Genomic DNA, 25518 nt, shown 5'->3' on the forward strand with positions numbered 1-25518 from the left:
GTGGAGTTTTATCGGCACAATCCTTATGCGTGTTACGTGCCTCTGTGTGTTACTCGGTGCAGACTGTGCCACCATCCAGTCTCTGTCTGGATCCCCGTAGACCTTCCCTTTCAGTAGAGATGGAAGGATATCGCTCGCTAGAAGCGTGCTGATGGCTGATTACCAGCGCCCTCCCCACCTCCCTCCCCTGAGCAGTTTGGCAAAATGTGTTTTACATTCTTCAAGTGATGAGGGGGAAAGGAAGGACAGGCCCAGAAGGGATTTGGTGCTTACTCCACCCTTAAGCATTACGTGTGGGTAGTGTGCAGTTCTGCTTGATTTTTGTGTTCCTCTTTATTAACTTCTTTCAAAAAGTTGCCACTTTCTACCTAAAATGTCTCATTTTTTTTCTGGTTTGGTCTTTTCGTGGTTCATATATACTTGGTGGAGGGGCATGGGCTTCTCTAGAGGATGGTTCAGAGGCAATATCTGATCTGGGATGCTCCATAGGGAAATGTGGGAACCTCGAGAGTCTCACCCCACAGCTCCTGTTACGCGTCTGAGCTCAGATGAAGCCAATATGAAGCCTCCCCCCCACCCCCTTTCTGTTTTTAGGAGGCTCTTCAAATAATGTTGGCACACTATGGGTTGCATCCTCGGCTGGGTGGAGCTACCTCAGGTTACAGAGGACAAATTTGGACCCTATAGATAAATTAATTTATTCTAGAGTCTTCAGGAAAAAATGTTGGCATCCAGACTTGCTGGGTAATGGATGAGAAACTGGGTGAAATTTTGTGGCTTTAAATGTGGAGAGAATCAGACCAGAAGATTTTAGTGATCCTTGCTGGAGCTGAAAGGTTTGAAAGAGAGATTTGGTTCAGGTTTACTAAATAACTTTGTTTCAGTCATTGCGCTCTTGGCTGGGACGCTGGGCGCTTAGTTGCAAGCGCTGCGTTTGCTGAACCAGTCTGAATCTTTGTCCTGCGCGTTACACGTGTCGGTCGCGGGCGCGTAACAGGCACCCCTGCTGAAAACATGTGGGTTTCCAGTACAGTGAGCTGTGGTTTTGTTTACAGCGAACAGCACAAACACTTTTTGAAGTTGTTTCAGTGCTTATGCAATATGTACCAGTCTCCCAGCTAGAGCGTGATATCCCGCGGCCCTCAGAAGAAAAATAAGAGCCTGTAAACCACTCTTAACTCCCTGGTTGCTGGCTTTCAGATGATGAGTTATCTGCGATGTGGGAAGTAGACCTCACTCATGAAGGACGGGCTGCGTGATTTTAATGACCTTTGCACACTTTTCCAGCCTGTATTGGGAATAAAGAGGCTTCAGTCTTGCTTTGTTTGTGCATTCCTGGAGCGTCTGTGCCCTACACGCCGATTGTGGCATTTGACTCCCCAGCAGCGCAGCCCGGCCGCCCCTTTCCTATGACCTTTCAGGCTGCTTTCAGCTCTCGGCCTCCGCATCCCGGAGCGTGGACAGCCGGAGGAGTCAGCACCAGACGGTGGGCCGACTCGGGCAGCAAAGTGGGAAAGGAGAGACAAAATACGTGGAGCACTCTTGGGTTGGAAAATGCAGAAACAGCGTGGTTCTGTTTGTCGAAGGAAAGATGGGATTGGGAGCCAGACCCTGCACGCAAGAGAGAAAGGATATTGGAGGTCAAGGGAGTTAAAGCCCTGCCATATTAGTACTTTTATTATTTTACAATTGGTTTAGCAGCTGAAACAACAAGGTAAAATGTAATGTTGCCCGCGCTGCCCTGTCAGGACAGGGGAAGCTCCTTTCTCTAAGGACGGTGTCGCAGGGCATGTAACATCAGGCAGTGGTCTCTGGGCTGAGCGTGGGTTTGGCTGGAAACCAGCTCCTTACACTTCAGGTTAAGAAGTGGGCGGAATTGAGACATGCATTTTCCAGTCTTTCTAAGCTTTACTCACAGGACTTCATTTTTTTTTTTTTTTCAATTCAGGTGTTCTGTAGAGTTTCGAACTAGTATTTTTTAAATACTTGCAGAATTTGACTTGGGGGGGGGGTGTGTGTTTGAATATTTATGTCACTTTGCATACAGCCTGGAGCTTCTGGAAAGGTGTCCCTATTGACCTGTGATCAGGCCAGCTTCCTCTCTGTGGGAGCTAAGGTGAGAATCTCGCCCTGATGGGGAGACAAGATGGGGCTGGAGGCTGGGAGCTCAGAAGAGTTCCCATTCTCTGGCTTAAATATGGTTTTAAAATGATATTTTAAAAAAACATGTCTGTTGTGCTGCTGTTAGGAGGGAGCTGAATATTGCTCAGAATAAATGCAAAGTTCGGTTACATCTTAACTAGATTTTCCTCCTTTTAATAATAATAATTACTCCAAAGTGAATTTGTTGTTGAAGAGCTGGACTAATTACCCTGGTTTGGGTCATCAGCAGGAGAAAAGCAGCACAGGCTGGGAGTGAAAGCATCCGGAGGTGGAAGTCCTGCAAAAAGGGCAATTGAATTGATTTCTGTGCCTGTCCGGCCTTGGCTTCAGAGAACGCTACCGAAAAACTGGCCGTTTGTAATTCTGGCTTCTTTGATGTACGCATCTGATACGTAGGAACTGGAGAGAGACCATGCTCTCTGTTACAGGGGCTGTGCTCCTACTTGTCTCTGGAGCATGTGGTCTTGTAACCTAGAGATGGAAGTGTCCGTATCCCATTTTCAGTCCTCTCAGCCCTTCAGTCATATACAATTTATCTTAACTGTCAGTAAAACTGCAATAGGTTGGACCGTGCGTTAGCCAGGGAATAGTCTATTTACATAAATAATGAGACCATTTGGGGATTGCTGTTCAAAATACATTTTCTTCAATCATAACGCCGTAAAACCTCTTGACGATCCTTGGATAGTAAGAGTAACATGAAACTAACTACAGCTTAGAATGTTTCATGGAAGAATAGTAACTCTTGTAAAAATAATGTTTACTTTAAAGATAAATGTAACTCTTGGGAAGTAATTCCAGATGTGTGGTTATGGCAGAATTTTAGTGATTACAGTCTTAGCCTATTTAGTGAATTACATTATTGCATTTAAAAGCAGCCAATGAATTTTTCTACAATTAATTCATTCTTAAGATGGTCTGAATAAAACTGTTTATTTTCTACTATCTGCGAAACAAACAGAGCAGAATCTGGTTTATTTATGAAAGTAAACACAAAAGGTCTGACCCCTGGATATTGCCTTTGAAAACTGTCTGAGAAAATGCTCTTCCTGGTAGCTGATCCTTTCTTCAAGCCATTTCTCCTTTTTGAAGAGAATGCCAACCCCCCTGCACTCAAAGTATGCAATATATTTTAAAGAATGCTTTGAAATGAAATGGTTTCATCTCTTCAGTCTTACGAGGTCTTCCAGTGTTGTATCAACTGCAGAAGGCGATAGAGCGCTTTATTTTATCAGTGAAGACAGAAGTTTTCGAGTTTGCAGAAGCTTTCTTTGCCCATCATGGCAGGTCTGGGCTGAGTATTTGGGGGACTGGAGCGGTTGCGTGCTATTTGTTAGTTCACCCCTGTGCTTGCTTGTCCCTGTAACTGCCCGCTAATGGCTCGGAGGCCCAGGCGCACACGGCGCTGGCATATAAGTTTAGGAGGAGGTGGAGTAGTTGAGAAATCCCAACGCCTGTTTTCTCTGTTTTTAAGGCCTGTATGAAGGCCTGGAGTCCGTGCCTGAATTGTGAACGGTAATGAAGTTGGGACCTGCCATTTCTACGATGTCTTGTTAGCAGCAGGCTCGTGTCTGTTGCGTTCTGCGAACGGGTCGGCGCGGAGTCCTCTCTATCGAGGCTGCTCAGGATGTCGACAGCTGAAATTCATGTTACATTTGGCTCTCCGCAGAAAACGTTGTTCCTTTATTTGGTTGGTATTTCAGCCAGGATGTTTAAATTACAAAGGTTGTTCCTGCTGGAGCACAGGCTTGCTTCTGCCCCGTGCTTTCTGCTTGTGCTACATATTCTATAGTGATTTCTTGCAAGGGTGTTAGCGGGCGCTTTGCGCATGAGTGCAGAGTGCTGCGGTAAGCTAATGGGACACAATGCAACTGTCTCCTGCTTCGTGCTGACTGCGCAGTCAATAAAACAAATCTGTACTCACAAAGTACTTGTTGAAATCATCGAGCAGCGGAGGTCTGACCAAATAAAATGACGGCATTGAGCAGCAGTCAGTGCAAGTAACATGTTGGGCTTAAAATAGGTATGTAAATGTATGCGTGTCACCTGTATGCGTATGTTCTATACAGACATACAGTGTTTTCAGCTTATGTCTTTCAAGTGCAGGGCTAATTTTATGGATGGGATTATTAATAGTGAGCTCAGCTACATTAAGAGCTCCAGAAGAATTCCCCATCGTTGTCCCCCCTTACTCTCTGGGCAGTTGCAGACAGTGTTGGTGTCTCCGTTTGTCAAACAGGGACACCCATAACTTGGAAGCAAGGTCTGCTGTTGCGGCTCAGCCCATCTGCAGGACCTCCAGCCTGGAGGTTTCTGCTGGAGCTTGTGTTTATCTTCCCGCCCTGTTCCCGCAGGCACCGGGGGGTGGTGGGGGCTGGACCAGAGCTGCAGCAGGAGTCTTAAGAAAAATTGTTTTTCAGCACAGGCTTAAGGCGGTGGTTGCACACTATGTAGCCGGGTCTTTCTTTGAAGAAGGCAGGGCAGCTTATTTCAGTGAGGATTGAATTGTGTTATCCTCACCTCACCACAGAAGTGCTTTGCTGCAAGGTACTTATTTTTATCACTGCAGTGTGTGTCTGCTACCCTCTTCTGCTGTCCCTGTCGTTGAGCCGCATCCCAGAAAAGGGAGCTTGATGTCAGCCGGTGAAAGAGGCGCTGCTTTTATTTTCAGCGTCTCTACAGAATCAGAACAAGGATGCAGGTTTCCTAGCCCTATAGGTGTGGGATAACAGGCTCATTTCATGCTCAATTTAGCTTTATCTGGGATAGATTTTGCTTGTGTGGTGCTCGAGAAGAGTAAGAGAAGTGATAAAGCACAAGTTATAGTTGAATTTATTCTGGGTCCGATTATGTGTACATCTAAATGCAGATGATACAGAAATAAATGAAATCTGATGGCTTGTAGCATCTATACTGAATTAGTGTGTTGCTGCATCCCATTTTTAGGGTCACTGCTTTTATTTTTATAGTTTGAGCTGCTGCTTTTCCAGTGGCATGTCTCTTTCTCTTCATTGGGCACTGATGAATACAGAAAGCTGAAAAGACTGATGCAGTACAACAGTCTGATTCCACTCATCGTTGATACCACGTTACTTCATGGATTTAATTGGAATTAACCCCGATTTCTGCCTGTGTACAGGAATCAATGGGAGGCTTTTGTCCAGGCTTGATACTAGATGAGGATCAGGTGGCGAACGCTGTGCAAAAGCGTTTTGGGTGGGATTTAATCCTTTCCCCTGCCTTGGCTGCTCCATCCTTTTGTTTGTTCGTAGCGGCAGAACCCGTCCGGCCGAGGAGGGACCCATCCTCAGAGCTCCCTGCTGGAAAATGTCAGCCTAGGCACACACAGTGACGGACTATCATTTTAAAGACCTTTCCCAGAGCAAGGTTGTTTTTTTTTTTTTTTTTTTTTTCCATATTCTCTCCATCTGTTGGCAGCTTACCGTAACTAAAGCGGTTGTTCCCCACCTTTTGTGAAGGTTGAGTCGCTCACGAACAGGCTTCGGCAGCAGCTGCTTATGTAAGAGCCTGGAGCGCGGCTCGCTTCCCTTTCTCCGCAAAGCCAAGGGATTATTTTGCGAGTAAATACAGGCGGAACCTTCTCGTCTCTGGTGGGGAACAGCAGAAAATCAACCCGGCCTTTTTATCCTAGGACCGCCTGGAAGATTAATGCCTCTTGCGTGCGTGAGCAGTGATGGTGAACGCGTTGCTTTTCCCCTGTGAGCTGGGTTTCTGTCGGCTGCGGGATGTCCACAGCTTTTGGCCTGAACGCGGGCCCGTCGAGGCCATCGTTTCCCTGCCGCAGGGAGATGCTGGGGCAGGGATGCGGGCAGGAGAAGGTGCTGTCCCCTGCCCTGCTCCCCTCCGGCAGCAGGTGGCACCAGACGGCCGGGCAGGGCGCCCGACCACTCCTGTTAAAACCTAGTCGCCCCCCCTTTCCCAAATATTCACCTGCCTTTTTTATAACTCTCATATTTTTGTAAAGGTGAATTCGCTCTTCAGGGTCAGCCCTTGGGTCTCTCTGAGCGCTGGCTTTGGAGGGATTGGGCTATGGAGGATGCGACGCAGCCGTTACTTCACCCCCAGCGATGGGGAGAGCTTTGGATTGGTGCTGCCAGGCCGACGGCTGTTCCTGCAGGGTTCACAGCCTCCAGTTTAGCAGCCGTTTATAACCTCCCTCCTCTTCCCCTTGAGGAGGTGTTAGGCTCTTTTATATTTAGTGCTGATAAGTACATGCAAATTCCGATCAGAAAACGGTATGAATATGCTAACAGCATCCGACTGCCTGAAAGAGGAGAACCTCATGTAAAGAGTTGCGTTGGTGGGCTACCATTTTGTTGCTAGGGAGAGTTCAAAGCAATGCATCAGTCAGTTGTTTTTATCTGGATTAGTTCATAGATAATTCCCAGGGCCGGTCACAAAGTCAGCATTTGCATGTGAGGAAAGAAATGTTTCTTCAGATCTATGTTAAAGGCTTCTGCTGGTCAAATGCTTCTGTGACTTTTTAAGCATTTGCATTTTTTCATCCGAATGTGTACCATTTCGTAAAGGTGTTGAGGTCGTCTTTGCACTTCAGATTTTTCTTAGCTGGGTTATCCATGTCTCCATATGCTTTAGTCAACGTTCACAGGTTTATAAAGCTGACAGGCTGCTTTTGAAAATAACAATTGTGAAAGTACCTTACCGCACTATTTCATACATGTTCCACTTTGTGCGGAGTTGAACATGACAATTTTGGATACGTGTATGCAGCAAAGCTACTGGCTTGAAATCTTGCTTTTGTGAAGTATTTCATTTTTTTTAAGACGACTTGGAGCATTCAGTTACTTTTTGAAGGACTGGTTGGTATCTAACCTGTTCTTGAGCTTGTGCCCAGGTTTCGAGTAAAAGTCATTGGTTTTTGAAATCAGAAGTCTTGAGCTCGAATTTTACAACTTTCTTCCAATATATGTATATTGTCTAAGTTATTATTATCTATTTTTCTCTTACAGAGGTTTTTAAGAAGACTCTGATGGTGAGAATAGGTTAAGAAGACTCAGGATGACGACAACAGTAGCGACAGATTATGACAATATTGAAATCCAACAGCAGTACAGCGATGTCAACAACCGCTGGGATGTCGATGACTGGGACAATGAAAATAGTTCTGCTCGACTGTTTGAACGATCCCGCATCAAGGCCCTAGCTGGTAAGTGCTGATCACATCAGCAAAACCGACGCTGTGTGTATGTGATAGGATGGGATACTGTCTGTCTGCAGTGCCTGCACCTCGTCGGGAAACTAGAGCTGAAATGTTCCTGAGGTCAAGTGCAGTTTGACCAAACAGTTTTTGAGATTGTTTCATCCGTTGGCGTCAGTGGGACGTGATGGTCTCGCGTTGCTTTGCAGGATGTGCTCATATCTGAAGTTTTGCAAACACTTGGCTGTTCAGATTTACCGTGAAGACTTTTTTGGTGTAAGCACAGGAGAGCAGAGATTTCATCCGTGTATTCTCCCCCCCCCCCCCCCCCCCAATTAGAAGGTTGTACTGACTCTGTTTCTCACCTCATCAGTCTCATCAGATGTTAATCATTTTGGCTGTATATTCAAATTGTTTTGATCGGGTTTCTGTGATTGGTGGTGATGTTGGTTTCCAGATTTGGAAAAAAATCAGAAAGCTGACAAAATTCTGCTTCAAAATATTTTCATTTGGAGGTGTTCAAAACATCTCACCTGTCCTGAAATGGAGGAATGTGGTAGATGGAGATAGTTGTCATTTAGTAAATAATGCTGAAACTATAACTTTTTTCTGAAGAAGCAGAGCTTCTGAGATACGCGCTGTCTTCTGCTGAAGTACACTGTCATCAGCAGAGAAAGGAAATTTGATCAGGTCATTTTTTTGTTGTTGTTCTTCAAAACATTCGATTATTGCATATTAAAGGCTGCACACGAGCCAAATTTGTTTATGCAGCAAGGAGATTATGTCATGTCCTTTCAGCTCTGAGGCATTGCCCTGCAAAGCAATTTTTATGCGTTCTGTAAATGATTTCCTGACTCTTACGGTAGCATGCCCACATTCCTGACCTCTGAACAAAATGCCTCAGTAGTGTGGGACATACTGTAAGCATGGAAAAAGCTCAAAATATGCTGAGCTTTCTGCTAGTGAAATTTTAGTTACAAGGAGAGTTTTAAACCCAACACATGTTGAAGCAGGTTTATGAACTTAATCGTAGTGAGACAAAGGTATCATCTGTTTCATTTGTGTTGCTGATGAGACTGACTGCGGGCACAGCGTGCCCTTTCTCCTCCTGATGCCGGCCACGGGAGTGCGTTAGGTGCAGAACACCTTTACATGTCAGGCACAGGGCAGGATCAGGTTTGGAGCTGAGCAACAGGGAAATAAAATAGTTCACACAGGTGGCAGAGAGCGGATCATGTAACCCTTACTGGGGATAGTACTGGTATCGACTTAATGGGGCTGCTCACAGAAAGGATGTCTGTTAAATTTTGCTGTCTTTATAAGACTTTTAATTACAGCAGTTCTCATCACAGTGTGCGTTTGAAATTACAGGTAAAATGCCTGCTCTGGAACGGGGCTGTGTTAGGTGGGGTCAGAAGCAGCCCAACTGATGCCTGTGCTGGTAGGCTGGTGGTAGAAGAGAAGAATTTTGACTTGTTTTGGTTTGGTTTTTTTCTTTTTTTTCTTTTTTACAGTTTGATCTTGTTTGAGGAAGAAACTGCATTTTACTCCTGCCACAGGAGTGGTTGTAGGTTATATTCTGTTCCTTGGGTGGGAAATGCTTTTAGTACAAAACTCCTTAGCGGCATTTGGGTCCCACATCGAGCCTTTACTGCAGTTGGTTGTTCCACTTACTTTTATGGCAAGCGGAGCTCCCCACCTGAGTAATGAATAATAAACATGAAACTCTTACTTCAAGAAGTAACGCAAGGAAAGTACTTGAATTATTTAGGTAGACTAAACCAAATACCAATGTCAAAGCAAATAATTTTGCTGAAGATTCTATTCAGAGGTGTATTTAAACATTTTCCCAGAGTATGATGTATTTTTTTTCTCAATAAGCATTACTCATAGTTATTTTCATTTGATGCATTTCATACCTGTAACTCTCCACTGTTAGTGTTGAGAATAGCGTGTGCTGCCAAAACTTGGCTTAGCATACTGCACTGCTGCAGTACTGCTTGAAAGCCTAATCGTGATGCAGGGAGAGAGGAAGGAAGAGAGGTTTGTACTGCAAATCAGCAGTTATCGTGAAAGTCTGAGCCATGGTACTCCTGGCACCGTTCAACATATATTTTCAGATACGCTGTCTGGTGGGTCATCTTCCCTTGCATCTCCCCAGAAAGGCACTTCCAGCTTTTTAACAGCTGCAGCCTGGAGCTGGGGTAGCAATAATCTCTGTCATTGTACTCTTTAAATTGAGACAGGCTCTTTCTGGAAAGGTGGGCTCTAATTCAGCTGCTTGTCACGGGATCAGGCACAATCATCGCTGTGTGAAAGCCTGTGGCTGGTAGCGCACACAAAGCCAGGCTGGGTGACATCAGGAGGCTCTTCTGGGCTCTGAAGCCCATAAATTTGACTGTTGCACCATCGCTTTCTCCTGGGTGAATTTCACTGCGCTCTGAAGCAGAAGTAGTTGTGCACCACCTGCAGGGCCCAGATTTTCTGAAGAGCGCTCCAGTCTGACTTAGATGGGCACTGGCTCTTTGCGAGCATGAGCATCTTCCTACGTCTCCAAGACTGGCCATCTTCTGACAACAGCGTTTTTCTTTCCAGAGGTCCTAGGTTAGTTGTATCTAAAGACTGCCTGTGGATGTCCAGCTCCTCCAGTATGTCCGCCTTTCATTGAAGTGACAAGATAAATCAAAAGACTATCAGCGTCTTGCAGTTTATGAAGTACAAATGTGTCATTATCTCCTTGTCCGAGTACAAAAGGTTTCAAAACGAACAGACCAGGCACTGCTGCTTTATTCCCCATCTGTAAGATGGAAGCTGTTGCGTTCAAAAGTACAACAGCCGTAGGCATTTTGCGCTGCCTGCCTAATGGTTGTATGCTCGGTGTGAATCCTTCTGCTGGTGCAAGCATCTTCTGTCCACATTCTTCCACAAGTTGCGAAGTGCCTCTTCTGTGAAGCTTCCATCTTGTATGGGGTCTACTGTACTGGAATTCAAATGAAGCTGATTTCCTTTAAGGTAAGGAAAGGTAGAGAGTGAGTAGGTGAGAAGGGAGTCCTGTAGCCAGTCTGATACTCTGTTCTAGAAAGACTCGTAATGGCCCCGTGTTCCAGCAGGATGTTGAAATATTTAAAGAGCAAAGCAGGAGACAGTGGTCAGAACAATCTGTGATCAGAACAGACAATGCACTGGAGAAAAGCTCAGTGAAAGCAGGTATGACATAATAATAGCAGAAAAGCACTACAGTCAGCACAGCAGCTGCTAGCCGATATTATTAAAATGGTCTGTATACCACGGAACTCAGAATGCGAAGGATTGTTTCAGTTTAAAACAAATAAATCATCTGGGAACTCGGCTTTCAATCAGAACCCAGATTTGAAGGGATGTGCAGCCCGATTGGTTGCCATTCACGTTGAACTGACTCGCTCTGCAACTGATAGGAAAAGAAGGTAACTGATCTCTGCTTGGTAAAGTAAGATATCCCACTGTAGGAAATCATCTTTCACCTGTCCTTGTTCTCTCTGGTTCTGTGGAAGGTCTTGCTGGAAGACCAGGTAATTCTACCTGCTCTGTAGAAGCCAAAGAGATATCATGTTTGTGCAAAATTCTTCATTCACAAGTCCTCAGGTGCTGGATTTCGTCTACCAAGGACCATTAGCTAACAAGATTTGCTGTGCAGCGCCTTGGCAGCGCATAGAGCTCTTAGGAAAGCCTTAAGAAACAGCACAGTTGCTCAGCAGAATTTTTCGCACTCAGACTGGGACTGTGACGTTCAGATGTACCATGCTCGCCATCTCAGGTGCTGTTTTCAGCTAGTATGAGAACCATCACCTCCAAAACTTTCCATTTCTTCAGTTAGCTAATTCAATATTAAAAAATGCTTGGCTAAAGTTACTCGCTTTTCTGCTCGTTTGTATTTTGCCCTTTTGTCCTCTGTGTTCACCTGAGTGACCAGAAGGTCTGTGACTCAGCTGTCTGGCATATGAATCAAAAATACTTTCAAAGTTTATGAAAGAACAGAGGCGTATCTCCTCGGTGCGGGGCAGATGGAGCTGTGCCTTCCTTTTCCAGCCCCACCTAAGTGACGGTGCGTGGGTCAGGACACCCGCTGGTGGTGCACGTCGCTGTTCCTGAGCCTTACAGGGGAGGAGACGGCATTCGTCCTGCAGCTTTCCTTAGTTGTCCCTATTGCACACGGAGAAACTAGGCTTGTAATTCACGCCACTAACTTAAATTCTCCCAGAAGCAAAAGGGGAAAAGAATTGAAATTGTTACTGAAGTTCCACTATTGGAAAGTTTTTTTTCTTTTTAATATAGTGGAATACCTGTTTCTTAAGGATAAAGAAGATGGAGAAAGCTTGCAATGGGAAAGTGCTGGGTACTGTCTATTAGCCCTTTTGGCCCTGATGTTTGAGCCACCCCCCCAGCTCCAGTGCAAAAAGTCAGCAGAGCAACCCCCCAAAAAAGCGAAAAGGAGGATCCCGCTTGTAGTACTCTTCAGGTATCGTGTACCTGCTCATCCCTGCTGTCTAGCATCTGTCTCAGCAAAGTTTCTACTGTTTCACTCTGAGTATACACTAAAGATAGAAAACTGCGTGGTCAGAATGAAGTTTCAGGTCTCAAGTCAATAAAAAAGGACAAAATACAATGATTTAGAGCTTAAGAGAATAAACCTTTCGTTTATTCTTGGCTCTGAAAGAGCATACTGAGAAGAATCTCTTGCAGTGCATTTCATGAATATCCAGTGCCTCAGCTATCTGGGACTTGAAAATCAGTGCACTACTTTTCATAACAGCAAGTGGTTAAGGAAGGAGAACTCAGCAGTATATTGATGCTTGTAAATCAAGTTTGAAGGGCGTGTGAAGGATTCACTTGACACTAAACAGAAATAACAATCTTACAGCAGTGAAACTGCAGATGCATCTTCTCAGCAGTGGCGCGGCAGTGCTGGTTAGTAGTCCCGGTGTTTGTTTAGCAGCCAAAGGCCTAATGCAGGCTTGCTCAGGTGAGCGTGAAAGGGCTTATTGTGCAAAATCTTATTTTGCTCAGATAAAAGCTGATGGAATTATTTCAACAAAAGCTTTTCCAAATGTCAGCCTCACCCAGTGCTTTCCTTCTGAATTTTACTTCTGGAACACTTTCTAAGCTGCAGCACTTCACCAGAACCCGTAGGAGGCTGGTGTTAGAAAGAGGAGTATCGTTTTGCGTGTTCTGTGTCGTGCAGCCATCAAGGGAGAGAGCACGGCAGCGGAGAAGCTGCTGTACCGCGCATGTCACCTGCAGTGCTGGCTGTGACTCCTGACAAACACTGTGCTCTTACCGTAAAACAAGACAAAGCTTAGCCCATCTGTCACGGGTGATTTATGTGTTTGCTTTGAGAGTTGCTGGTGGAGAACTGTTTCTAAAGCAAATAGCAAAAACCAGACAATAAATAATATTTTGTTCTTAGCATTTTTATTTTTAAAGATCATCCGTAGACTGACCCAAAAAGAAGTGTCACTGTATGTCTATAGTACATAAAATAACTTCCAAGTAAACGCGAACAGCTTGTATTCAATGATGTCCCATCAAATCTGTGATTTGGTACGGGGGTCATTTGTCTCTCATTGCTATAGTAACATGATTTTTGGTATCAATTATGCGTAGTTTGGGGGTTTGGTCTCTCTCCCCAGAATCAAACAAGTAGTGTGCAAACTACGTGGAGGTGTAAGTCAGATTCTTCATAGTCTGATTGGATACCAGATCCATGGTCCAACGTAGCTTCCCGAGTACAGAGCCAAGCTTCTGAAAAAAAGTGCTGCTGAATGTAACTTAGGAGGAGTCACGCGTGGAATCATGCGTGCTTGTCTGCTCCATGGATGGCACTCATGATTACTCAGCAGCAGCGTGGTGCATGAAAGTGATTGCGTCCCGGTGAATAACTGTAATCTGGCACACGCTGCTCGGGCGGGACAAGCGGAGCTGGAAAAATAGACTTTTTGCTTCTTCGGGGAGGGAGCAGGATAGGAGCAGTCGCTGGTGGCCCCGCTCTGGAAAGTCTGACAGCTGCAGTCATTTTATGTCTCTGATTAAATTCCTTCAAGACTGAGCACTGCTGAGTTAGACGTGTACGCTGGAGAGCCCAGCATCTTGCCAGCAAGGGAGCCTGTACCGATCGATCTTTAGATCTTTGAATTCTTGTGCATTAAGCTCCTGGACTGGAATACAGGTACCATATCTGCTTCTCATAGTTTCTTGTGGAGAGCTCCAGACACACGCCAGTCCTTACGCCCAGAGGGCTGACTCTGTGCTTGGACAGCAGTTCAGTAATTTAGCAAAATAAGGTACAAGAGAATTCTGTACTGTAGTTAAGTGATTAAATAAAAAAAGCCATCTGTACCTTGAGGAAGAAGCTGGAAAATTAACACGTGTATGCTGACTCTGTGCGCATGCGTGCATATGCCTGTCTGCTTTTAGGATATTAGCAATGCAACACCCGTGAGGGTAATCCCAAAAGCAGGTAAATCTGCTTCATCGTACCTGGGTATTAGAGACATTGGCACCGCACTAACTTGCATGGTGTGCTTCCTTACTTGCACTGCTTTTAGGTGAGAACCGTGCCTTAATGCCCAGACGGGCACAGCACAGCTCTCTCCTGGCTGTTTTAGTTTTCATCATCCAGTCATCACCAAGGCATCAGGAAAGAATAAAAGCACCGGGGGCCGTGCTTTTGGCTGCCCGCAACACTGAGATGAGTGAGATGCGGCGTTCTGCATCAGCTGAAGCAGGGACAGGCAAAGCCGGCAGGGAGAGGAGGGTTTGTGAAGGGAGTAAAACACGCTGGCTGCACCGGCTGCTCAAGGAGGGGAATACTACTCACCGTGAGATACCCTCCGTGTAGTTAGGGAGGGCTAAGCCAGGCACAACAGTAGAGCTGGGATAAAACCACGCTGAAGTTGGTGATGTAGAAGGAGACCTACCAGCCAGATTGTCAGCTGGGATAAGCTGGCATTCTCCCTTGGCTTCTGCGAGGCCGTGCTGAGTATCTGGACCACGGGGCTTCTGCGAGGCCGTGCTGGAAACCGCAGCCGGGAGCCTGAGCCACAGTGGCCCATCACGGGAACGCTGAAGACTGAAAAGACGATAATGTTCTTTGCTGTTGGAATCAATGCCTTGGGGATATTTAATACAGAGAAACCATGGGATAACTATTATTAATGGTCCTTCATTGAAATAATGAGATTTTTAGGTATTTTGCTGAGTCGTCATAATGGGAAGGATTTCTTGTTTATAGAAACTACGTGCCAATAATGGCAATTAATTTTTTTTTAAATTTATGACTTTTATCAGGGATGAGGTTGGCTGTGGATGCATTTCAAAACCTAGTCATGAGCCTGTAATTTAAAAGAAGTCTTTCCACAAAAAATGCGTATGCAGAAGAGAATGTTCTCGTCTCATGTCTTTAGCATCTAACTAGCAATGTTTCTGTATTTATTTTATTTATTCAGCCAAATCTGCAATGTGCCTTGCATTTTTCCTTCTATTTGTTGCTTGGATACTGCATGAAAGCACTCCCTGAAGTATAAATAATGTCTAGCAGAGCATACTGCAAAGCAAAATTCAATACGGGATTAAAAAATGTTTACTAATTTCTGTTAACCTTGGAGCTCTTCTAATGGGGAAAGATTAGTGATGAAATCATTCTCTCGGATCAGAGCTTTGATTCTTATCTTGAGGTAATATCCTGGAGAGATACAAACCCAGATTGCCTTGAGATGAATTGCCTTGATGATGGGGAAGAGGCAAAACGATCAGGAACGGGGATGAGGACCAGACAAGTAGAGAGGAGGATGAAAATCCACTTCCAAGTTCCACTTTTTTAGTTTCTAGCATTCTTCTGAACACTTTTGAACTCCTCTAGTGAGCAAAGCAATTACTAATATTTTTTTGCCAAACATTTTGTGTGTGTATGTCGTATGGTGATTTGCTGAAGTTTTGCTACATTTATTCTATACGTTATACAAAAATGAAATGTGGTTTGCTCTGGAATAACAACTTCACAAGTTTGAGACAGCACTTCTCAATTGATCACTAAGCTTTTTTGCAGAGATAGGTAGTTCCCAGATGGGGAAATTTCGTGGGTGAGATTCAGTGAAAGAAGGTTTTAGAAGATAAACAGAGAGATGTCTCTCTTACGTTGGCTTTAAAAGTGAGGTTTTCAGCTCATGTTTCTACATGTAGTATGTTTTTTTGGGGGAAAAAACAAACAAAAAACCAAAAACAAACAAACAAAATCAAACCAAACACAAACTCCAACTTCCAACAATTTTTTCTAGCATTTTCCTTCTCTTTCAGTTTGAATGAACTACACGATCAGCAGAAGCCTGTACTACCTTGGCTTTTCAGGACCTTTGTTGCTTAGGTATAAGAGGATCTAAAATTCTGTAGGGAGCCCAATTAACTTCAGAGGTTTCTAATTTAGGGGCTCAAGGTCCTCCAGTTATGGAACTGGCAAAACACTTTTTTATTCCTCTCGCCTAAACCGACCACATGTGAATGTGGCTGGTCACAACGGGGATGTATTTGCGAACATTAATATAGTTTATATGCTTTCTGGTCTATCTTTGTGAAGCAGGGGAAGTAAGTAGAAATAAATACCCTGGCTTATGGAGATTTGTAAAGATCAGTGTATTCTGCTTGTTGCTTTCACCCCGTTTCCATTTTGCTCAGGAGTAGCGGGAGATTGAATTTTCATGCCTGAGTGATTACGGTGTAGCAACGGTGCATCTCCTGTGTTCGTGGGCAAACGGGGGAAAAAAGAAAACCGTGCAAAAGGAAGAAAAGAAAAAGGAGGGTGGGAATCTCTTTCTCTCTCCTCCATATAAATATAGATGCAATTCAGATAGAGGAGGGAGGGAGAGGCAATGAAAATAATTCCAGCTTCTGGAAAAGTACATTAAAACCCACAAAAAATAATTTTCTGGTTTAAAATAAAGTCTTTTCATGCCATAATTTCACAGAAAGCGAGTATCTTAAGTGCATACCTGTGCACCATGCTTGATTTTAATAGACTTTTTGAGGGTTATTCATCGAAGTCAGGGAGCAAGCATGTCAAGGGCCACAAACAAAACCTGCGAATGCAGTTGCTGCAGTTTTTCAGGGACGGCTTCCCCGCTTTGATGCGTTCACGGAGCATGGGAAGCAGGGCAGTTCAGAAGAACCCGTTTGGACTGGGGTACGAACCAGCACAAACCGCGATTTCTTCCAAACGCGAGTGGCTCATGTAGCTCTCTATTGCGGGCTCTCCTGGCAAGCCTTGCGCTGTTGCAGTTAGCAAGGACACGCTGTTACTAAAGTCATGTCAACTTTCCTGTTCATCTGGGGCTTGTGTAAACTGAAACCCGAAACTAGGTGGAACTGACCCAGTTTCAGTAATAAATTGATATTCTGGCCTGATTTGTGAACAGATTCCCAAAGGTTTTGTGCTGCTTTGGTCTCAGACGTCACAACCTACAGGTTCATCTTGAGCCCGCAGCTGGTTTGTGCCTGGGACCCGGCGCGGAGCTGCCGGAAGGCCAGCCTGGACACGGCAAAAGGAAAACGTGAACAGACCCTTCTGTAATAAAAACCCGCGTTGGCTCTTGCTTTTTAATCTGCCCCTTTCCCTTACGTTTTGATTGCGTTGGCTCTCCCAAGCCCACGAGAGTCACAGACTCACTTATCTGGAAAGGACTTGGAGGACCAAATGCCTTGCTGTTTGCCACTGACCTAACATCCCCTTTAAACAACAAAAAAAAAAAAATCAAAATACTTTCTGAAATAGAAACACTACCTAAGAGAAGATCTCTTGTTTTGTTTGTATTTATTTCACCTTCTTCTGAGGCAGTTGCTGAGTGTTGCAGGAAATGGCGGGTTTGGAAGACGAATGGTTCTGTTCCCACTGATACCTGCAGGAGAGGTAATTAAGTTGGCATGCTCGTTTCTGCTTAGTGTGTGGGCTGCTTCTCTCTGTGTTCCAGCATCTTAGCTAGAAACTAGAGGGAAAACAGCTAACTCTTCAGGATTCATGTTATGCAAATTGTCAAATATGATAAAAATAACTATTTCCTATTCCATTCTAGAACAATCCACAGCAAAAAACCATCTTTCCTTGCTCTATTCCATATATAAGGAGAGATTCTGGTTTTACTGTGTAGACGGGGGTATCAGCAGAGAAGTCAAAGGCAAACAGGACTGCAGTTTTCATGTGGCGCTGAGGGGATGTGCAAGAACTTTACCCTCTTTCAGGAGAAGAGCAAACGTTATGCGAGTTCTGTGGCATTTTATTTAGATTAATAAATCATCCTTTTTATCTTGTAATTTTTTTCTAGTTAGTCACCAACTAGAGAATTTACAAGAGCAAATAAGAGTAAAGAGGAAAGACAAGGGTGATGATTAACCAGATTTGTAATTATTGAAGCTCTGCTGTGCATTCTGCTTCCCATCAGAAAGATAATTGTCATTTGTGGAGTTGTAAAATCACATCTTTCTTTCGGAACACGACAGCACAAAGCGTGCATTTGTTTTATGGTAGCCAGGGAACATTTTGTGCATTGCTTTCTTGGTTTTCCACGTATGCGTTAAGTGAGTGTGTTTTGAGGGTGGGCCTGTTTTGAACATCGTGCCCACCACACATACCGTCTTCACTGTTGACCCGGTGGCGCCAGCCAATGTTGGTTGACTTTATTGGTGGAAGATCCCTTAGATTGATGGATGGATGAGGTTGTCGGGGAATTTCTAGCTATTCCAATTCTAGCGAGGCTGTGTGAGTGATGTTAACGCTGCACGCTTACCAGTTACTTTCTGCAAAAGTTATGAACTGGATCCTTGGCCAGGAATTTCTTAGAGGGTCTTTTGTCTATACTTTTTTTGAGATTATGCGAAGATTTTTCTCATGGGATTTCTTTTGGCTGGGAAAAGTGATAGTTTTGTTCAGTCTTAGAAACACTGATGATTAGGGGTTTGGATGGTAATTTTGCTAGATCTAACATTAGTTTTTTCCTTAGCAACGTTAGGTTTTTCCTTTGTGGTAGGAGCCCATTCACTTCAGCGGCAATTCTCAGAACCACATAAAGACAGATCCCGGGACAGATCCTCTTCTGTTCTGGGGTACGCACCTGCCTCCAGATGTTACTTCTACATTCGTAATATTGCTGTAATCAACCTCTTGTTCTCCTTGAGGCTTTGCAAAGCTCTAATCACATCAGCTAAGTCACGCTTTGCTTTATCGCTAACTGGGTAATCATTTGTGTTTTTATTTAATAACTCTTAACAAGTACACAAATAATGCAAGCCATCATTACCAGTCGAGTACTATGGGAGAGGTGCAATTCAAAGAACGCAAGCAAAAATTATTTCACAGCCATGGGAGAAAACTGAGAACAAAATTTAGAGGGGGGGGAAAAGCCAACAAACCCCTCCCTCCCTGATATACTAAACTTAATATATGATTTGGCCCTTATTTTTCTCCCATAGTGTAATCAGTGATGAGTTACACCGGACAATTTCAAGCTGTGTTGATTTGATAAGTTGCACTGGGACCAGTGCTAGAAGTTATCTTATCTATGGCCTTTAAAGCATTAATTCATCTCTGTAACGTATTATCTAATTAGTAACATCAAGGGCTTAGTCAATTAAACAGAAATAGAGAAAATGAGTAGAAACCAAGTATAAAAAAGGGGTTTGCGTGTGAGAACCTTGTGATGGATTCGATGCATTGCTACATAGCAGCAGTAGGCAGGTCTCAGGTCTACTACTTTGGAGTCAACAGCAAACGAATGTATTAGGATTGATGTGACTCAAATAAAAATGGGAACTGGCAGGATGCCGTTTTGAAGAAGTCTTGCTACGTACGGTGTAGAGTTTCACAAACGCAGGCCGATCCCCATTTTGCGTTGCTCTTTCTCCTGAATTCCCACCCGCCTGTGAAGCGGAGCCTCCGAAAGGCGCGCCGGGGCCCGGCAGAGCGGCGGTGGTGCTTTGGCAGATGGGGCGGCAGCACCTGGCGATCAGGGCCACCCCAGGAGCCGACACGATCATTAACAAAGGCCGTCGCATCTGTTGCTCGGGGACCTGTTCCTCAGCCCAAATGCCAGCCTGGATGGCAACTAAAACGAGCTCAGGATTTCACCCTGAGTGCTGCCGAGTGCTCCACAACACGGTAGGGTCCTGGGTCTGTTTTTCAAACCTTGAACAAAACAAGCTCAAACACAGTTCACACACAGATTCTTCCCTTTTCCTTTAGCTTTCCCCCTGCTTGCTGCGTAGCCTGCGCTGCTCCATACCTGCTGCAATTCCCTCTCTTTAAGGTAGCATTTAGTGCTACTGGGCAGGCCAGAATTGGGGGGACACAGACAAAAAAAAACCCACCCCAACTTTTGCTCAGTATTTCTTGGGAATCTTAAGCTTACCAGATTCAGTTGTCCCACAGGGGACAATCTGAAGTGTAAATATGTGTACATGGTGGTAATGTTTTATGACGGGGTGGGGAAAGCTAGCCTGTGTTTTGTATGGGTCAAAGCCAAGTGATTATTTTTAGTTTTTAATGTTTTGCTTTTGTAATATTTCACTTTTTAACATTTTAATAATGGCCGTGTGCGTTAGCGCGTTGCCTGCCAAAGGTGTTGGGAAAGCTTTCAGCTGGGGAAGAGTTCCTGGCTCCCGATTTGGGGCCTTCATGGTGTTAAAAATGCTCCAGCTCTCCTGTCAGTCACCTGGACTTTAGTTTTACCTCCTGAGCTGCATAGCAACACCTGTTTGCTCAGGGTGGGACAGCAGCGAGCTCATACGCCTGCAGGCAGGGCCTGGCTGCCTGCCCGCTCTCCCGGGGAAGAGTTTCCTTTAATTATAGCATAGGTCAGGCATCGCAGGCAAAAGCTGCTGTTGGTAGAAAGCTGCAGGAAAAAAGTTTGTGATGGAAATAAGCCCGTACTTGTGTGCTGGGTAAAACGTGCTCCTTGAGCTTTCGGGGAGTTTGTATATTAACGGCTCAGTTTACTGAGCTCTGTTCCTGGAAATTTTAGAGGCTTTTTGTATTGTTGCGTTGCCCTTCTTCTCTTCCCATCCCAGCCTGGAAATCCCACAAGTGCAGCGTCTGGGCCCCCACGTGCGGGAGGGACAGAGATTATCAGGGGAAGGTTTAGCAGGAACGGGGGACTCGCCGTGCCGCGTCAGCGCATTGTTGTCGGGAGAGCAGCATCCTGCCCGCCGCAGCGACGGCGAGCGCAGGTGCTTCCTCGGATCCCCCTTTCGCCTTGCAAACACGCCGTGAGGGCGCGAGCCCTCCAGTACCTCGGTCCCTTGCACGGCGATGCTGTAGCTGCCCCTGCGGACAGTCGCTTTCTTCCCTGGCACTGTGAAGTCTGTCTTGGGCAGCTGAATGCTCTTTAGTGGCAGAAGTGTAGGCAGTGCTGGAAAGGTTGAAGGCCAGCTTTCAGAAACGTTCTAGGCTCTACTTGAGGTCTGCTGTAGTACCAAAAGGCCTGCGTAAATACGGCTATATTGATATAAAGGGGTTCACTGAAATATGCTAGTAAAAGCCCTTCTGTATCAACATAATAAGCAACTCTGGGCTAGGGCTATGTTGCTGTTTTAAGTAAAACAGTATAGTTAAAAGCCATAAATATTTTAAGTGTGTTTATGACCTTGGGAGCAATTCAGGCATTTTCAACAGTCCATGTGTTTTTGGAAACCCCAGCTTCAGCTGGGAAGCGTTGACTTCCATCGCTTCTCCCTCCGTTAGCAGCGTTCGTGCTTGGATTTCTTGCACGTCTGTTCCCCGGTGCGTTGGCAAAGGCTGGTTGGATTCCCACCTTACGCCTAGCAGGAGCTAGGGCTGCAGCGAGTCAGTGGGAGTGGACCGAGCTTCTCCCACAGAAATTGTCCTCACATAAATTACTACATGACTAGAAACTTGTGAATCAAAACAAAGGCAACATTTTGAAATGTTTAATGAGGGGACGGAGTGGGAGGGGAACATGGATTCCATTGGAAAGGAATTTGGAAATGCTAGAAAAGAAAAAAAGGGAGAACATTTGCGTGAACGTTATCAGCAGTTTTAAGAATGAACAGGCAAATGCTACGTACTGAGAATATGAAGGTGGAATTGACCTTTTAATTTCGCTTATGAATAAGTGAGGGCTGGGAGCTCCTGCCCCGAGGGAAAACCGACATCCTTGGTCCATTACCACCTGCAGGAACTGACTCCTCCTGCCTAGCCCTGCTGCTCTTGTGCACCTCTGTATTACAGCAGGGTATTAAGGTGCCAGCCAGAGGCAGGGCATCCTTCTTTACGTTACAGCCCTCCCCCTCCAGTGCATAGCCCAGACAACCATTAATCTTGCCGTAATACCCAGCGTGCTGATAAACGGGCAAGGAGCCACATACATAGATATCAAGATCCTCAATATCGACAAGTAACATAAAACGGAGCGACAGGAATCGGCTGTCTAAAGAACCTTCTCACAAAGCTTTCGTTTGTTCCCAGTGTGCTGGAGCGTACATCTTTCTGCATCGCCTCCTCGTCTCTTGCTAAATACCGAATGAGTGCTTCTGTGTGTGTGTGTGTGTTACTTTTTCAAGTGAACAGTCTTGCAGATAAATAAAGAAAAGTGCCCTCCTTTTCATGTGATAGTAATCTGAGACTTTTCCGTTACATGAGGCTCTTAACAAAAGATTGTAATTCCACCAGCTTCGCTGAGGAAGATACCACCGTCGGCCGCGGCGGCGGCGGCGCGCTGGGAGCGGAGGGCTGGGGACCCCGCTGCCGCCTTGCCTCCCGGGGCGCGGGGCGGCGCGGGATGCACCCAGCGGAAGAACTTGCGGCAGCGTTGCATGAGCCGTCCCGCTCTTCCCCTGCTCCGCCGCCCCTTCGCCCTTGGTACAGCCTTCGTTTCCTCCGCGGTGCTGTATGGTAATGAAGTGACATCAGCCCGCACCCAGGCGGCTCCTGATTATATTACAAACCAGCAGAAAGGTCTGAGGTGTGCGCGGCTCCTGGAAGCGCTGGCGAGGACGGCAGCGCCTGGCTCCGTGCTGCTTTGACTTTGGGCTGAATCGCAGGCTTGCTTTTATTTGATTTAGTTTCGCCACAGCCAGGCGAGAATTTGAAAGCAGATTCGAGCACTTGGGAGTTGCCTGTAGTGGAGCTGGGGGGGGAAAAAAAACCCACCAAAAAGCCCCTCATGGTGCTTTAAGTTTGAATCCGTTACAGACAACTTACAGCCAACTCACACTGCTGGATTTTGAACCGAAGCTGGTATTTACTTAGGGCTCAGCGAGAGCGTTTTCTCTAGGCACTGAAGCCGAACTGCTGAAGAAGCTGGGATTTACTTGGATGTACAGTAGAGAAACCTGTGGTTCCTTTATGCTGCAGTTCATCGTATCCCTGTGTTACCTGTAAATGGAATTACAAAAATTGACCAGTATGCCTGGGCCGTTGTCCCCGGGATATGCAGCTCAGGTGCCGTATAACTATAACCAGTTAGAAGGAAGATTCAAGCAGTTACAAGGTAAGCCTGTGCTGGTTTTTTTGTAGGTGTTGCTATGATATGATCCCCGTAAACATGTTAGTCGGGGCTTGTTCTCATTGCATCAAGGTGTTAATGAGAGAAGCCAAAAGTCATGCTGTAGGAAAAAGCTTTGTGTTCTTTTAAGAGATAACTGTGTGGCTTTTATCTCTCTGAAGGTGTCCTCAGTCTTACACAGCGTTAAGATGCGTGTCCAGCCTCTGAGCCACTCAGCATTACAGATGAGGACTAACCCAGACCAAGTCGCTTAGAACAATAAGGGGGAGAGTGAGGAAGTGGCCTTTCTATTTATTTTATCCTTAAATAAAAAAATACAGTTGTAACTCTGGAAATTAATCATAAAATCCTAGCTTTGTTTGGGTGCAGTTTGCAGCGCGAGAGCCCTTTCTGACTCCCTGCGTACCTCCTGTAAAGGCGGGTGGCTTAACTTCTTCAAATGAGGAACAGTTGCATAATTTCCAAATGAATTAGTTTGCTCATGTCGTAGAAGATCTCCGAGAAAGCAGTCGTGTACTTTTAACATTCCCAGTTTTCTTCATTTTATCTTACTCTGCTCTTAGACAAGGTGAATGTCCTTTAACGTCTTCCCGTTAAATTCTCTATCTGCGTGAGAGAACGGCCGTTTCTCTGGGGGAACGGCCGTGTGCTCTCTGAAGGGTAGGCCTCTGACCTGTGCTGGAAACCCAGATTGTTTGCAGTGCAGCGCAGGAGGATCGCGCCCAGCACCGCTCTGCCTCGGACAGGGTAAAACAAGCTCTGCTGTTCCTCCGTGTAAGGCACGTCCCGGGGATGAATGAACTCTTAGCATTGCGGTTTTAAAATAAAAAAGAATTCTTAACCAAACCCAAACCTCCTCCTCCTCTACATCCATGTGACTCCGTAAATAATCCCAGAGCGGCCCGAGTACGGTGAAGCTCAGCCCTTCTGTGCATGTTTCTTATTTTACTCTGGTCTGTGCCACAAGTGTGGTCCTGTGGTTCCTGTCAGAGAGGGAGGAAGAGCCTGGTTAGTGCAAAGAAGGTTCCTATTTGTTGGCTTAAGGAGGGAGGGGAAAAAAAAAAAAAAAATCTTTCATTCATAGTACTTTGTTTATCTTGTAAACTGGCTCACAGTAATGGCTGCGTACTGGATATAATAAGATAAAATGACAGCATCTTAAACACTGGCAACATAGACATTCCTGAGGCAAGGCATGGGGAATCCAGGCTCCGAACTTGCACGCGAGGGAATAGGTTAGAGGCTTTGTCTTGGACATCTGTCAGATCTTAGGCTGCGGTACTTGCTTTAAAAAGAACAAGGTAAGTTTGTGGCACAGGGGAAAAAAAAAATACTGGCTCACGCCTCCTTCTTTGCTGGTTAAGTTAGCAGTCTAAAGAAGGCAGATTTTATCATTTTCAGGGTCACTGCTTCAGGAATCCATTATCTGTGTGTTTACATCACATTGAAAGAGGAAAGCAGACCGCAGTGTTGAAAGCACAGAAAGTGAGTTTTCCCCTCAGTGGAATGCACTGTGTTGACTTTAAAAAAAAAAAAAAAGTAATGCTCTCCCTAAATGTGCTGCAATTTCCTCTAACAAAAGAGAGAAAATGCAGTGAATTCTCCTGCAGTTGTAAGGAGGGACTTTGCAGTAGATCGTCCCATAGCTGTTTACTTGCATTGTAGGGAAGGCAGACAGGCTTGAAAAAAACAGTGCTGCCAGTGATCTTGTTCAGGGTGGAGCTCAGGTGCAGGAAATGTTTTAAATTATGCACTAGATACTCCGTGAAATGCTAAATAACCATCCAAAATAGTGTGTGCTGTAAAGGGAGTGCCTTAACTCTGCTGAGACAGAAGGTGTCTTTCCTTGGATTAATGGCTCTCTGTTTGAAGAATATCAAAAAAGCCAGTAATTTGCAGTTGTAAAATGTTGAGGTGATTCTTGTCCTCTTCCGAGAAGGTGCTGGTGAAAGCATGGGGTGTTCTGTGGCACCAGGCACTGCTCGGTGCATCCAGACTCACACCCAGCAAGGATGAGCTGAACATAGGTAATATTTTTAAATTACAAATTTAACACTGGTTTTACCTTTGTCATTGTGGAGGTGTACAAACAAGCAAGAGCAGACACGTTTCAAAGCTTCTTTAGTCTCTGGTAAAAAGTAACTTTTGAAGCTTTTTATTTTTGTGTTTTCCTCCTTTATAACTGTGTTTCACCCCTCTTGCCTCCAGTAGGATGGCTCTCTAGAGCAGCACCAGTATCGGCACCCTAACAGGGTTACTGTAGCCTCTACTCATGGTCTTCCCACACTGAATGTACCCCTCATTTTTCACAATTCCTAGAGTTTTCATGTAAATCCACAGCTTTGCGCTAGATTATAGCAAGGTACTGTTCAGATCTAGTGAAGGATGGGAGTTTTCCTCGAAAAAAGCACTTAGGAGCATATTGTTTTGACTAAAATAGCAGAGCAAGTGCTCAGGCCTTGTACGAAGCAGAAGTGTGAATTGGCAACAAGTAGAGGACAACTCTCCCTGATCTCCTCCTTCCTAAGATAGACCATATGTTAGATTTGGCACTGGCAGCTTCACACGAGCAGAAAAGAGGAGCCAACCTAATTCTTCCCCAAAATGCTAGGGACAAAGCGAGTTCAGATCCTAAGAGAT

The 25518-nt window shown here is 45.2% G+C and overlaps 1 protein-coding gene across 4 annotated transcripts in view; it reads left to right on the forward strand.

Annotated features, from left to right (window-relative positions):
• Positions 1-25518, forward strand: part of SPTBN1 (spectrin beta, non-erythrocytic 1) — a 135228-nt gene that overhangs the window by 34308 nt on the left and 75402 nt on the right. For 3 of the 4 annotated variants that reach the window (XM_082305707.1, XM_082305708.1, XM_082305709.1), the window contains exon 2: positions 7155-7351. In XM_082305707.1, the coding sequence (XP_082161833.1) occupies positions 7204-7351 (148 nt within the window). In that variant the 5' untranslated portion in view covers positions 7155-7203. Of the gene's footprint in view, positions 1-7154; positions 7352-22343; positions 22864-25518 lie in introns of those variants that run through there. The other variant, XM_082305710.1, reaches the window with a different exon arrangement.

The sequence above is a fragment of the Platalea leucorodia genome (assembly GCF_965183815.1).
Source record: "Platalea leucorodia genome assembly, chromosome: 3".
Taxonomy (NCBI): Eukaryota; Metazoa; Chordata; class Aves; order Pelecaniformes; family Threskiornithidae; genus Platalea; species Platalea leucorodia.